Source organism: Triticum aestivum, chromosome 5B (assembly GCF_018294505.1).
Source record: "Triticum aestivum cultivar Chinese Spring chromosome 5B, IWGSC CS RefSeq v2.1, whole genome shotgun sequence".
In the NCBI taxonomy this organism is placed as follows: domain Eukaryota; kingdom Viridiplantae; phylum Streptophyta; class Magnoliopsida; order Poales; family Poaceae; genus Triticum; species Triticum aestivum.
In genome coordinates, this window is record NC_057807.1 from 637,340,542 (window position 1) to 637,352,063 (window position 11,522).

Genomic DNA, 11,522 nt, shown 5'->3' on the forward strand with positions numbered 1-11,522 from the left:
GACACTTACTCTATCATCCTCATTTGTGCCACTTGGGTTAATCTTGTCAACAGACTTTTGTGCGGCCGCCCACTTTTGACAATCCGAGTTGATTGTGGACCATCGGGACCGAAGTGATCTCTCTGAGCGGTCAATTCCACTCATGTTGTGAGCATCAAAGTATTCTTTCATTCACCCCCAATACGCATCTCTACTTTGATCACCTTCAATGGATGGATCCCTTGACACTTGCAAATAAGTATTGCATAGTAACTTGTCATCGTTGGTGCTGTAATTGCCCGCTCTTCCTTTCGGCGCGTCGACAATGCCCTCACCCTCCTCGTCCACCTCAAATTCATGGTCTTCCAAATGGATGTCATTGGTTTGAGACCAATGCGAATTGTTGGACCCAACACCCATAGTTGACATGTATGCATCATCATTGAGACTAAAAAAATTTTTTGAACAATGCACATAAGCTATCTATATGTGATGATGCATTGAAAAACAAAAAGAAAATAAAAGTTAGAATTTTTTTCACCTTGGGGGCATTTCGTCGAACACATGGTGCGCGTCGGCGGCCGGCTCAACGAGTGAGCTCGTCGGCGCTTCGGTAGCCGCCGCGGCCGTCGAACGCCCTGCAAGCTTCTTTCCCCTCGCCTTCGTGCCGCCGGAGCCGTCCGCCGCCTTGTTTTTCTTCGCCGAAGTTTTGCCCTTCTTCGGCCGCGCTGCATTGGGGAGCTTCGACGGTGCGGCGGCGGCATGGGACGGCGCCGGCGCGACGCCACCCGTCGCCGTGGTCATCAGCGGTGGCAAGAAGAGGCTGCGCGCGAGGCCGGCGCGAGGCGGAGCTCCGGCGGTGGCGACGCCAACGCTAACCGCGCTAGGGTTTCCGGCAGCGGCGGCGGGGGGGGGGGGGGGGTCGCGGCTATACAGCGGGGAGAGCGGGGCGCCGGTGTGCGCGTCCATGGGTGGCGCTGGCGCCGGCGCGTGCGGGGCGTAGGAGGAGGAAAGGAGGAAAGGAGAGAGTACGGCGCGAGCGGTCGAGTGTGCCGCGCGCTGTACCAGGCGCCCGAAATACGCCGCGCGGAATGGCGTTTCCGACAGCGCGCCCAACTCGGTTTAGCGCGCGCGCCGTTATTGCGCGCCCGCTAGAGCGACCCGCCGCGTTGCGCGTGCGCTAAAACCGACGAATTTACGGCGCGGCGCTAGTTTAGCGCGGCTGTTGAAGATGCTCTTAGATACACAACGGCTGAACAAGGCGATGTTGATCAGACCACCTTCGGCACGAGCAAGTTGATGCCATCCCTGCATGATGCAGGAGGTGACCCAGTTGGCACCTCGTAAAACCAAGGTTGGATGTGTTTCCTCGTACCTCCTAATCCAATTCTGCTCATCGGCCAGTTGCCCTGTTGCCTCTAGTTGTTCCAAGAGGATTTGAGTATGGGACGAGGAGTTCGACCACTCGACGGTGTATAATATATATTCTCCATGACCTTTACATGTATTGTTGCCAGGGCAGAACATGCTTCATCAATCTCTCCTTGGTTATTCCAAATGCATTCAGCGTATGGTTGGTCAGTCATCGTTAATGTGTGACAGATGTTTGGTTGTTTTAGCCCGAATGGGAATGTGCTCCTCCCATTTTCCTTTCTCAAGTCCGTCTGCGTCGGCTCATCCAAACCGGGATGTTTTTGATTGTTTTAGTCAGAATTTCCAGCCCAACAGAAATTTTACGCAGAACTAACAAGTTAGAAGAAAAAATTACAAAACCCAACATGGAAGTACTAGGCTGACAGCAACGAGAAACGTATTCGCGGCACATAGCAGGAGGCATTAAACACGGTCTCAAAACCTCCACATACATAGTCAGATTCTTCCAAACATGCATCATGGTTCCGAAATATCAAAACTGCATCCACCATCCACTTCCTAATGTAAAGCAGGCTTAACAAACAAAACATCTTCCGAATACAAGGGGGATCATCGATGATCAACCTAGTTCATCCTCCTGACGAGCTGGTTGATGTAGTTCTCGCGGTTGCCGGCGTCACCACCCTCGACGTAGTGGTTCCTCTTCTTCTTGAGGCCTCCCAGCGGCGCCTTCAGCTTGAATGGCCACAGGAAGTTGTTGGCCTCCTTGAAGTGAAGGCCAATGGTCAGGATCTCGTGGACAAGGTCCTTAATGCAGATGATGTTGTGCTTTCCAAGACCCTGACAATTATTAGACAACCAAAATTGTCAGAATCACACCAAAGTTGCATTTGGAGATGCAAAGTAAAGAGCCATATGTTGGGCAATCGACTGCTCACCTCCTTAGTGACCTTGTTATTGGTTAGAGGAATCCTTTGCTTGTTGAGCTTTCCATAGCCTCTCTTGTAGATCAAATCCCTCACGATCTTCAAGTTCGGGTACCTATTATATCCGTTTAGCTCTAGTGCCCATGCCATGAGGTCCTCAAGTTGTCGCTATGACGCGGAGTACGAAAAATTGCTTCAACATCAAGGGGAAGAAAAGCCTGGTGCGGGAGTGGTATATCCCTGCCATGTTTGTCATCCATGAACCCAAAGACTCTCCGATGGAGGCATCTTCCCCGAGGAATAACGGGTTTAGCCGAGAAGCAAGGAGGGATCCATGTATATTGCACCAAATCCGGAATTTATGTCCAGCCAATATGCCAAATCGGCCCTTACTGGAGAAGATCGAATCCTTGCTGACCTTGTGTGTGCCTCTTCAAAAATGGTGTGACCGCACAGCCTGTTCTCCACCCACATTACCTATATCAAATGTTCAAGGTCTTCAGCAATGTTTGTGGTCTTGAATATATTTTTGAATGAGATTTTGGGAGGATTATTTCACGGTGTGCGTGGAAAACACAACATGATTGAACAAATCCTAAGTACCTCACCTCCTTGAAGGCTATGACTTAATCACGCATAGGCTACGTTCAACAATGACATAGTTCTGATGAGTTCCGGTGGAACCTTCACAAGAACCGGAAGTTCTCAGTCAGATCTATATACCGGATTTTCCTCCACTATGATGCCCCAATTAATTGAAAAAATATGAAGCTTAAAACCCTTGTCCTCGTGGGGGCGCTAGCATTGTATTAGTGCCTTTGACTATTTAAAAATTATCGGCTTTTTCAAAAGAAAGAAAAAAAAAACTCCATTGTAGATTGCCTTTTCATGTAGCGCTGACTCTGTTTTTAGTGTACTCTACACCGACCGGAGCACCTGGCAGTTCCCTATGCGAAATGTATGCATATGCAGCGTGCGTCCAAGAGATATTTACCAAACATGGATCGTCTTCAGATCGGACTTCCGTCACATTGAGTTGGCTGTGTTATTTTCCTTTTTGTTGTAGACTAGCCAGTCTTGCCTGGGTTGTGTACGTTCTAGCGATATAGAGGCTAATTGTGAACTTTTCACTTGTATTGCTCTGGTGTGTGTTTTGTGTCATGAAAACTACCTTTATGAAAAAAGCATTGTCACGCATATACATTGCAGTCCTCGAATTGTAGTCGTCTGGGGATAATGGGATATGCTTCCTCATGAAGCTCCTAAACTCATCGCACTTGTGCACTTAATCTTGGGTCATTGTTGTTTAAGCAAATGAAATGATGTACTTTGTCATTAACGGTGCTCTCAGCTAACCTATCTTGCATTCTCGCGTCATACTACGAAACTGATGTCCACGGCAGCTTCCAAGCCAGAACATACTAGAAAATTTCATACTAGGACTTTGTTTGCCTTCTTTCGATGTGCCATGCTTGGCTTAAGGTCAAAACATTAATTCGCTGGCTACTATAATATACTCCCTCTGTAAACTAATATAAGAGTGTTTAGATCACTATTTTAGTATTCTAAACGCTCTTATATTAGTTTACGGAGGGAATAGTAGCTATTGACTGGCTAGTGTTTCTACTGAGATAAACAAAACGTATGGTCATTAGTTTGTTGCTCTTGCAAACAACGCGGACATAAATCTCTACGAAATCACAAAACCATATATCATTGAAGACTCTTACAGGCAAGAGCTAATTTTTCAAAAAAAAATGAAAGAGGAAATAAATATATAGATTAGTTTGAAGGAAGTTATTATTCACGTTAATAAATCAGGCTTCATTGTATGTCTAAGTTATTTAGAATATTTGTAAAATAAAATAAATTGCACTGCAGCGAGTCACCGCCAACATTCAGTTTTCTTAGCCCATTGACATTTCATTGACAACCAAACCTCTATACTATTTCAAAGTTGCCACTGGGCAGTTGCAAAAGCAGGTACAACTGGGAGTCGATATAGGAGCAAACATCAACAATGATCTTGTCATGGCACAGGGGTTAGAGACACAACGGCTCAACAAGGCGCTATTGATCAGACCACCTTCGGCACGAGCAAGTTGATGCCATCCCTGCATGATGCAGGAGGTGACCTAGTTGGCACCTCGTCAAACCAAGGTTGGATGTGTTTCCTCATACCTCCTAATCCAATTCTGCTCATCGGCATGTTGCGGTATTGCCTCTAGTTGTTCTAATACTAGAGGATGAACCATTCTCGCTCTTAAGAGGATTTGAGTAGGGGATGAGGAGTTCAACCACTCGACGGTGTACCGTTGACCTTTACATGTACCGTTGCCAGGGCAGAACGTACTTCATCATCAATCTCTCCTTGGCGTATGGTTGGTCAGCAATCGTTAATGGGTGACAGACGTTTGGTTGTTTTAGTCCGAATGGGAATGATTTGAGTGGGAATGTGCTCCTCCCATTTTCCTTTCTCAAGTCCGTCTGCGTCGGCTCATCCAAATCGGGATGTTGTTTGTTTGTTTTAGTCAGAATTTCCGGCCCAACAACAGAAAATTTTACGCAGAACTAACAAGCTAGAAGAAAAAAATTACACCACATGAAGTGCTAGGCTGACAACAATAAGAAACGTATTCGCGGAACACAGCAAGAGGCATTAAACACGGTCTCAAAACCTCCACATACATAGTCACATTCTTCCAAAAACATGCATCATGGTTCCGAAATATCAAAACTGCATCCACCATCCACTTCCTAATGTAAAGCAGGCTTAACAAACAAAACATCTTCCGAATACAAGGGGGATCATCGATGATCAACCTAGTTCATCCTCCTGACGAGCTGGTTGATGTAGTTCTCGCGGTTGCCGGCATCACCGCCCTCGACGTAGTGGTTCCTCTTCTTCTTGAGGCCTCCCAGCGGCGCCTTCAGCTTGAATGGCCACAGGAAGTTGTTGGCCTCCTTGAAGTGAGGGCCAACGGTCAGGATCTCGTGGACAAGGTCCTCAATGCAGATGATGTTGTGCTTTCCAAGACCCTGATAGTAAGATAGCAAAGTAATGGTTAGAATCATGCCAGAGTTGCATTTGGAGATGCAAAATAAAGGCCACATGTTGGGCAATCCGACTGCTCACCTCCTCGATGACCTTGTTGTTGGTCAGAGGAATCCTTTGCTTGTTGAGCTTTCCATAACCTCTTTTGTAGATCAACTCCCTCACACTCTTCAGGTTCGGGTACCTACAAATAGTGATTCAATCCATTTAGATACAAACAGAACATCAGACTCTTGAAGCACTTGGCATATGTTTCACTAGTTGACCCCAGGATGTGGAAACATTCATGGCACATATAATTTGCTTTGAAGCTAACCAATTTGTCAAATGCAGGGGTTGATTCATAAAGGGTATAAGTTTCAGACTATACTCATGAAGTGTCAAAGTTCCAGGCTCCAGGAACAGATAAAAACACATCTAGTCAAAGTTCTAAGAGAAAGGCATTGTAGGCATTGTGAATTTATTCAAACAAGACAAGTTGGCTGATGATACAGCAATTCAATCATTAAATGTTGCAAGGCACATATCATGTACCGACACGATAAAAAAATGTACACATGTAACATACCCATATGCAACATATGGCTCGACCCTGCGGAGCATGTTGATGGTGGCCTTGTTAACCTTCAGGAACACTCCATTGAATATCTACACAATCAAACAATTGGCACAATGAACAACAATTGGCACAATGAACACAAGTAAAAATCATTTCAAACAAGAGATGGAAGCATGAATCAAGTTCAAACTTGAAAGAACCAACAAATTGGCCAACCCACCTGTCTCAAACGCAACAGCTGCAAGATCTTCTTGGTCTTTGGGTGCATGGCATTGATACTGTAGCCAGACATTTGACAAAATTAGCATCAAATTAAGCCAGAAATGAGCACAACATACACATCAGGACAAACAGTGGCAAGGTGGTGTGACTTACCCTCTGATTCTGACAACAAACAGCAGCTTAGCCTCAGGACTGACATAGAACCCACCCTTCATCCGGGCCTCACGCTTAAGCTGAACCAACTCCTTGTCCTGCAAGCAAAACAAGCATTAACTACATTTCCCAAAGTTAAGCTATTGGCAGAACACGCTATTAGAAGCACAACTAATGGTCCCGTCAAGCAGAAGGAAACATTACAAATATACCAGTTGGGCCTCAAATCAAGCAGAAGGAAACATTTCAAGGAGAACAGCTGGGCGTCAAATTTGAATGAAGCTTGCAGCAATTTACACCTAACAGTTATATTCAGCACACTAAAATAGAACACCTAAGTCACCTTAATTGGTTCAGGTTTGATTTCATTTTGCTGCAGAAACATGCAAATCTGGCCTAGGTCATACATCAACATACAAAGAATTGCTACAACTACGAACCTAAGGGCATTCTAGGTCACTGAGGCATCACCGAGAGCGAACATGCACATCTATGCAAGTGTATGTCGATCTAGTATTAGCAGAAAACACACAGAGTGCAATCTGAAAATCCACCGCAAAGAAACGAAGCAGTGACAGATCCGACAAAGCACATCTTCTCCCACTATAAAATCTATCGACGAACGCACAAGCAAGCGACGGCAAGGGATGGAGCGGGAGCAGCGATCTGACCTGGGCATCGTACTCCTCGGCGTACTGCTTGGCGCGGGCGTAGATGACCTTGACGTTCTCGCTGGACTTCTTCTTCTCCTCGACGGCCTTGGTCTTCTTCTCGGCGGCCCAGAGCTCCTCCCGCTTCCTCTTGAGGAGCACCGACTCCGGCACCACCACCTTCGCCGCCTCGGACGACATCTGCGGCCGCAAAACCAAAACCCAGGGTCAGATCCGGCCGAGCAGCGGGAGCAAATGCCTTCGCAACGGCGGCAGGACGAGCGCTTACCCCGACGAGCTTCCTGCAGGGGGGAGGAGGAGGCGCGAGAGAGAGGGAGAGAGAGATGGAGGCTAGAGGAGGCGGCGGCGGGCGGAGGGAGTGGCTTATGTAGCTGGGGTTTGGGCGCTAGGGTTTCGGGATGGGGTCGTCCGGATGGGCTAACCGGGCCAGCAAAATGGCCTGTTAGGCCCATGTATTGTTAGGCCGTCCGGCTCGCTATTGGCCCACACCATGCGTATCGTGTGTAGGCCCATCTAACCTCTCACGGTAGCCCTCAAAAAAAAATCTAACCTCTCACGGCGGCATTCGCAACTGCTTCGCCGACGCCGTCGACGTTTCGCCGGAGGGAGCCCGCGCGGATGCCGCCGCCGCATCCGCTCTCGTCGCCATGCCGCCGCAGCGTGTCCTCCTGATCGTCATCCTCCTGCTCTCCTCCGCAAGCAGGTATGCCCCTGTCTCCGTCCGCGCCTCTTTCTGGTACTGTTCACCAACAGCTCCGCCGTGCGTTCCCCCCGCAGCAGCCTGGAGGCGGAGGAGCCGTTGAGGGCCCTCAGCATCGGCGATGAGCTGGTGGGCGAGACGATGCCGCTCCGCCACGGCCGGAGGGTCTACAGGCTCGCCGGGCTGCGGCCGCCCGCGTGGTACGAAGTCAAGATCTCCTATCCGGCCTCCGTACGATCTCAGACAAAAAACATTTGTTTCACCAGTGAACCCATTGCGTCTTCTTGTGCTTGAAGAGCTTTGCTTGTGGTTTGCAGATACCGTCCAGCTTCTCGATCCGGCTCGTGAGCGATCCTGATGCTGCAGAGGACCAGGGGAGTAAGAACAGGAGGCTGCTCAACACGGAGAAGATCATTTTCCAGGCTGAGAGCACCAAGCCGGTTGGTATTCAGTTACTCTTTTTAGCTACAATTGTTGCTTGGCTGCAGAATCGGAGTGGCGCGCCCTTTGATGGGATGATTTATAATGGTTGTTTGTGATTGATATATAGGTTTATGTTCTTGTCACGGTGGAGCCTGAGGGTGTGGTTGCAAAGCCAAATGTCAAGGAGAGAGAGCTTGCCCTGTTCAACATTGGTATGCTAGGATGTAATTGCTGTCTCTTTACATTTCAATTTTCCTTGATTAGCCAATAGCCGATAGACTGCTTCTAGTATTTGTTTGTTGTTTGTCCATTTTTTGCCATGCCATAAAATTAATCATTGCTTTGAGCATCATCATGTAGTATTTGAAACCTTGGTTGCTCACTGATCAGTGCTTGATATCATTTCCCGTTTATCTAAGGAGTAAAGGTCTTGAAATTTGTAGAACATTCTTCCATACGACGAAATATAACTCACTAACATGTAGTGGTTAGCCTAAAATTCTGATTTGTGTGATAAGTTGTATTAAATGGAGATGATCTGCGGACAGAACTTTTAGACGATATCAACATAAGCCACCTACCTAAAGTAAACATTTCAAGGAAAACTAGAACGTTATTTACTAACCTATCAGGCTAAACATACTAGCAGATCCTCAATTTTGTTTTCGCTATTCGCTTTCTCTTTGTATGCAATCTATATGTCGTTATGCACATTGCATGACAACGAACTACACGCTGTTCTAGTATGTTCAGTTTAGTATGAATGTCTGTTGTTCCCGTTTAAGAGCGAAGAATTCTGTTGTGAACTGTGCGCTGTTCTCGTAAGTTCAGTTTAGTATGAATGTCTGCTGTTCCTATTTAAGAGCAAAGCATTCTGTTGTGAACTGTGCGCTGTTCTAGTAAGTTCAGTTTAGTATGAATGTCTGCTGTTCCCATTTAAGAGCAAAGCATTCTGTTGTGTCTTCCTGTCACAAATATAAGAAATTTTGTTCCCATTGGCACTACCTGACTAGATGAATATTATTACATCTGAATTGCATTAGTACAATTGTACAAAAGTCTGCTTCAGTAATAGCTAATGTTGTCCCCTTTTGCTGTAAGATGACAGCTCAATTGGAGAATGATATTCATTTGCTGTAGATCGTAATTCAAAAGTTGGGGTGAAAAATATGGCCTGTTAGAGATCCTTGATTTTCTGAGTTGTGATATTTTTTTAGTTACTTGTCCGTTTAGTACTTGGAATCAGAAGCTTTTTACACGTTGGTTCCATTTTGCTTCTGTGGCTGTATTTCTAAAGGAGTCATACTCATCTAAAATATCTGAAGCATGTTAATTAGTTGTTGGTTCCTAGTGAACCTTTTCATACAAGCTTGTTTTTTCCAAGGCCATGTGAATTAGCATAAACGAGTAGGCACAGCGGTACTGTACAGTGTACACACAGGCATCAATAACTATAGGTAGTGAGCTTTCATATCCACAAAGCAGGAAAGTGAAGCTTGGTTACTCCAAGACCATGTGATTAGCAACAATTAGTAGGCACAACCCTGTCTAGTGCACCAATGGTTGATATAGGTACCTAGTCGTTGATTTTTGTTACACATTAATAGGTTGCCAGTGCCATATGAAGTAATTTACAGAAACAGATAGCGCATAGAGCTTCCTTTGAAATAGTTTGATTCACGATTTTGATTATGTGGAATTAGTTGCATCTAGTTTTCCCTTTCACTACCTCTGGTTGTCACTGCCTGGTCCTTTGATGTACTGCTTTGAGTCACCTAAATAGCGTTCCTCATCCAAATTGCTCTTTTTGATTTTCGTTGTTCTGCAGTGTGTGATGAACTTTTGCTGGGGATCCCTCGCTTTGCCTGGTGGGTTGGAATTGCAGCAGTGATTTGCCTTGTGTTGGCATCACTAGCACCGTATTTCCTCCCGATCCACAAGCTACTTAACTACGAAACTGCAAAGTCGAGCGACGCCGATGCAGCCAAGCTCTCGTGATCAACCGGAACACGCTGTATGAATCTTCAGCTTTGTCTGTCGTACTAGAAAGTTCGGTTCAGTTCAGTTTTGCATAGTAGGTAGCAGGCTAGTGCACATGTATTGTCTTCTTTCTTCTTCCCTTCCTTTTTGCCCTGCACCAGACGCAGTTGTACAAGCATCTGATGGTTGTTGCCCTAGTGTTTAATGCTAGATATGTCGTTCGATCCTGTACGGTTGCCTCATGAATTAATTGAAATACTATGGTTTTATTGAATGAATGTTTTGCTGGTTGCACCACTCCAGAAAATGGACCACAGGTTCCCCATGAATTTCAGATGCTGACTCTTCCCGTGCCCATTTTATTCTGTTCTTGTGATTGAAACAGGACACTGGTTACGGGTCTTGCATCACCTCAACTTGTGGCGGAGGTCAGTAGTAGTTCACACTGTGCGGGTTGATGGGCACGCATCAAGATAACCAAATGGTCTGCGTCATCCTTGTTCAGTTAACTGCCACATCAAAATTAAGGCTGTAGCTGGAACAAAAGCGATAAGAAGATCATGTGGTCGATCAGTTCTCTACCCGTCGAAAAGATAATTGAACACAAAGCAGTTGGGCTTGTGATGTCACATTCTGCTGAGAAGTTACTGTTGATTAGCATAAGCGGTAGATCAGAATTTAAAAGTGAGAGTTGGCCTAGTAGGGCATCTGAACCCAAAATTCTAGCATCTGAAATAGTGTGTTCCAGTTTCTGCATCTCCAACCATCAGATAACCTGACGATATAGAAACTGAAACACACTACAAAAACTACAGCAGCCGCAAACTTGCACCCTCGGAGCTGAACTTTTAACAGTGGGCAGCATCAAATTCATCTTCGACAGCTTTTTTAGCCCTCGGCCAGCAATCCGCGAGATCATTGCGCCCACCCTTTCTTTTTAGTGAAGACATCAGCTGCTACCTGCAGCAGCAGCCTTGCCTCTGATCTGTGATTTCTGAGTCATCATATATTTCTGTAGTTACTTGTTCTTTTAGCACTTGTGAATTGTGATACCAAAGCTTTTATTTACATATTGGTTCCATTTTGCTTCAGTGTCTGTATTTGTAAAGAAGCTCTCTTCAATCTAAAATATCTGAAGCATGTTATGGCACAGTGGTACTGTACACAGACATTTTTGTAGGTTCCTGGTGAACTTTTACATACAAGTAAGCTTGGTTTCTCTAAGGACATGTTAATTAGCATAAATGAGTAAGAAGAGTGGTTTTACTCTACAATGTACACAGGCATCAATAACTAGCAGTGAACTATCATATCAGCAAAGCAGTAAAGGGAAGCGTAGTTAATCCAAACCATCGGATTACATCGATAAGTAGGTGCAACGCTGTCTGCTGCACCGATGGTTGCATATAGGGTCACTTAGTCGCTGTTTGTTACAAATTAAGTGGTTGTCGTTGCCATTATGAAGGAATTTATAAGAAGA

At 45.8% G+C, this 11,522-nt stretch overlaps 3 protein-coding genes across 3 annotated transcripts; 1 reads left to right on the forward strand and 2 right to left on the reverse strand.

Moving 5' to 3' along the window:
* Nucleotides 1-1,790: 1,790 nt before the first annotated feature.
* Nucleotides 1,791-2,429, reverse strand: LOC123115153 (60S ribosomal protein L7-3-like). The gene is made up of 2 exons (XM_044536396.1): nucleotides 2,292-2,429; nucleotides 1,791-2,193 (listed from the first exon to the last, which is right to left on the reverse strand). The coding sequence occupies exons 1-2, from the start codon at nucleotides 2,427-2,429 to the stop codon at nucleotides 1,978-1,980; spliced, it is 354 nt and encodes a 117-aa protein (XP_044392331.1). The 3' UTR covers nucleotides 1,791-1,977.
* A 2,486-nt stretch (nucleotides 2,430-4,915) lies between these two features.
* Nucleotides 4,916-7,335, reverse strand: LOC123113810 (60S ribosomal protein L7-2). The gene is made up of 7 exons (XM_044535122.1): nucleotides 7,208-7,335; nucleotides 6,940-7,119; nucleotides 6,269-6,366; nucleotides 6,114-6,171; nucleotides 5,903-5,982; nucleotides 5,416-5,518; nucleotides 4,916-5,318 (listed from the first exon to the last, which is right to left on the reverse strand). The coding sequence occupies exons 2-7, from the start codon at nucleotides 7,117-7,119 to the stop codon at nucleotides 5,103-5,105; spliced, it is 735 nt and encodes a 244-aa protein (XP_044391057.1). The 5' UTR covers nucleotides 7,208-7,335; the 3' UTR covers nucleotides 4,916-5,102.
* A 2-nt stretch (nucleotides 7,336-7,337) lies between these two features.
* LOC123115154 (uncharacterized) lies at nucleotides 7,338-10,320 on the forward strand. Its single transcript, XM_044536397.1, has 6 exons — nucleotides 7,338-7,376; nucleotides 7,470-7,642; nucleotides 7,717-7,870; nucleotides 7,957-8,079; nucleotides 8,190-8,274; nucleotides 9,891-10,320. The coding sequence occupies exons 1-6, from the start codon at nucleotides 7,338-7,340 to the stop codon at nucleotides 10,058-10,060; spliced, it is 744 nt and encodes a 247-aa protein (XP_044392332.1). The 3' UTR covers nucleotides 10,061-10,320.
* Nucleotides 10,321-11,522: the final 1,202 nt, after the last annotated feature.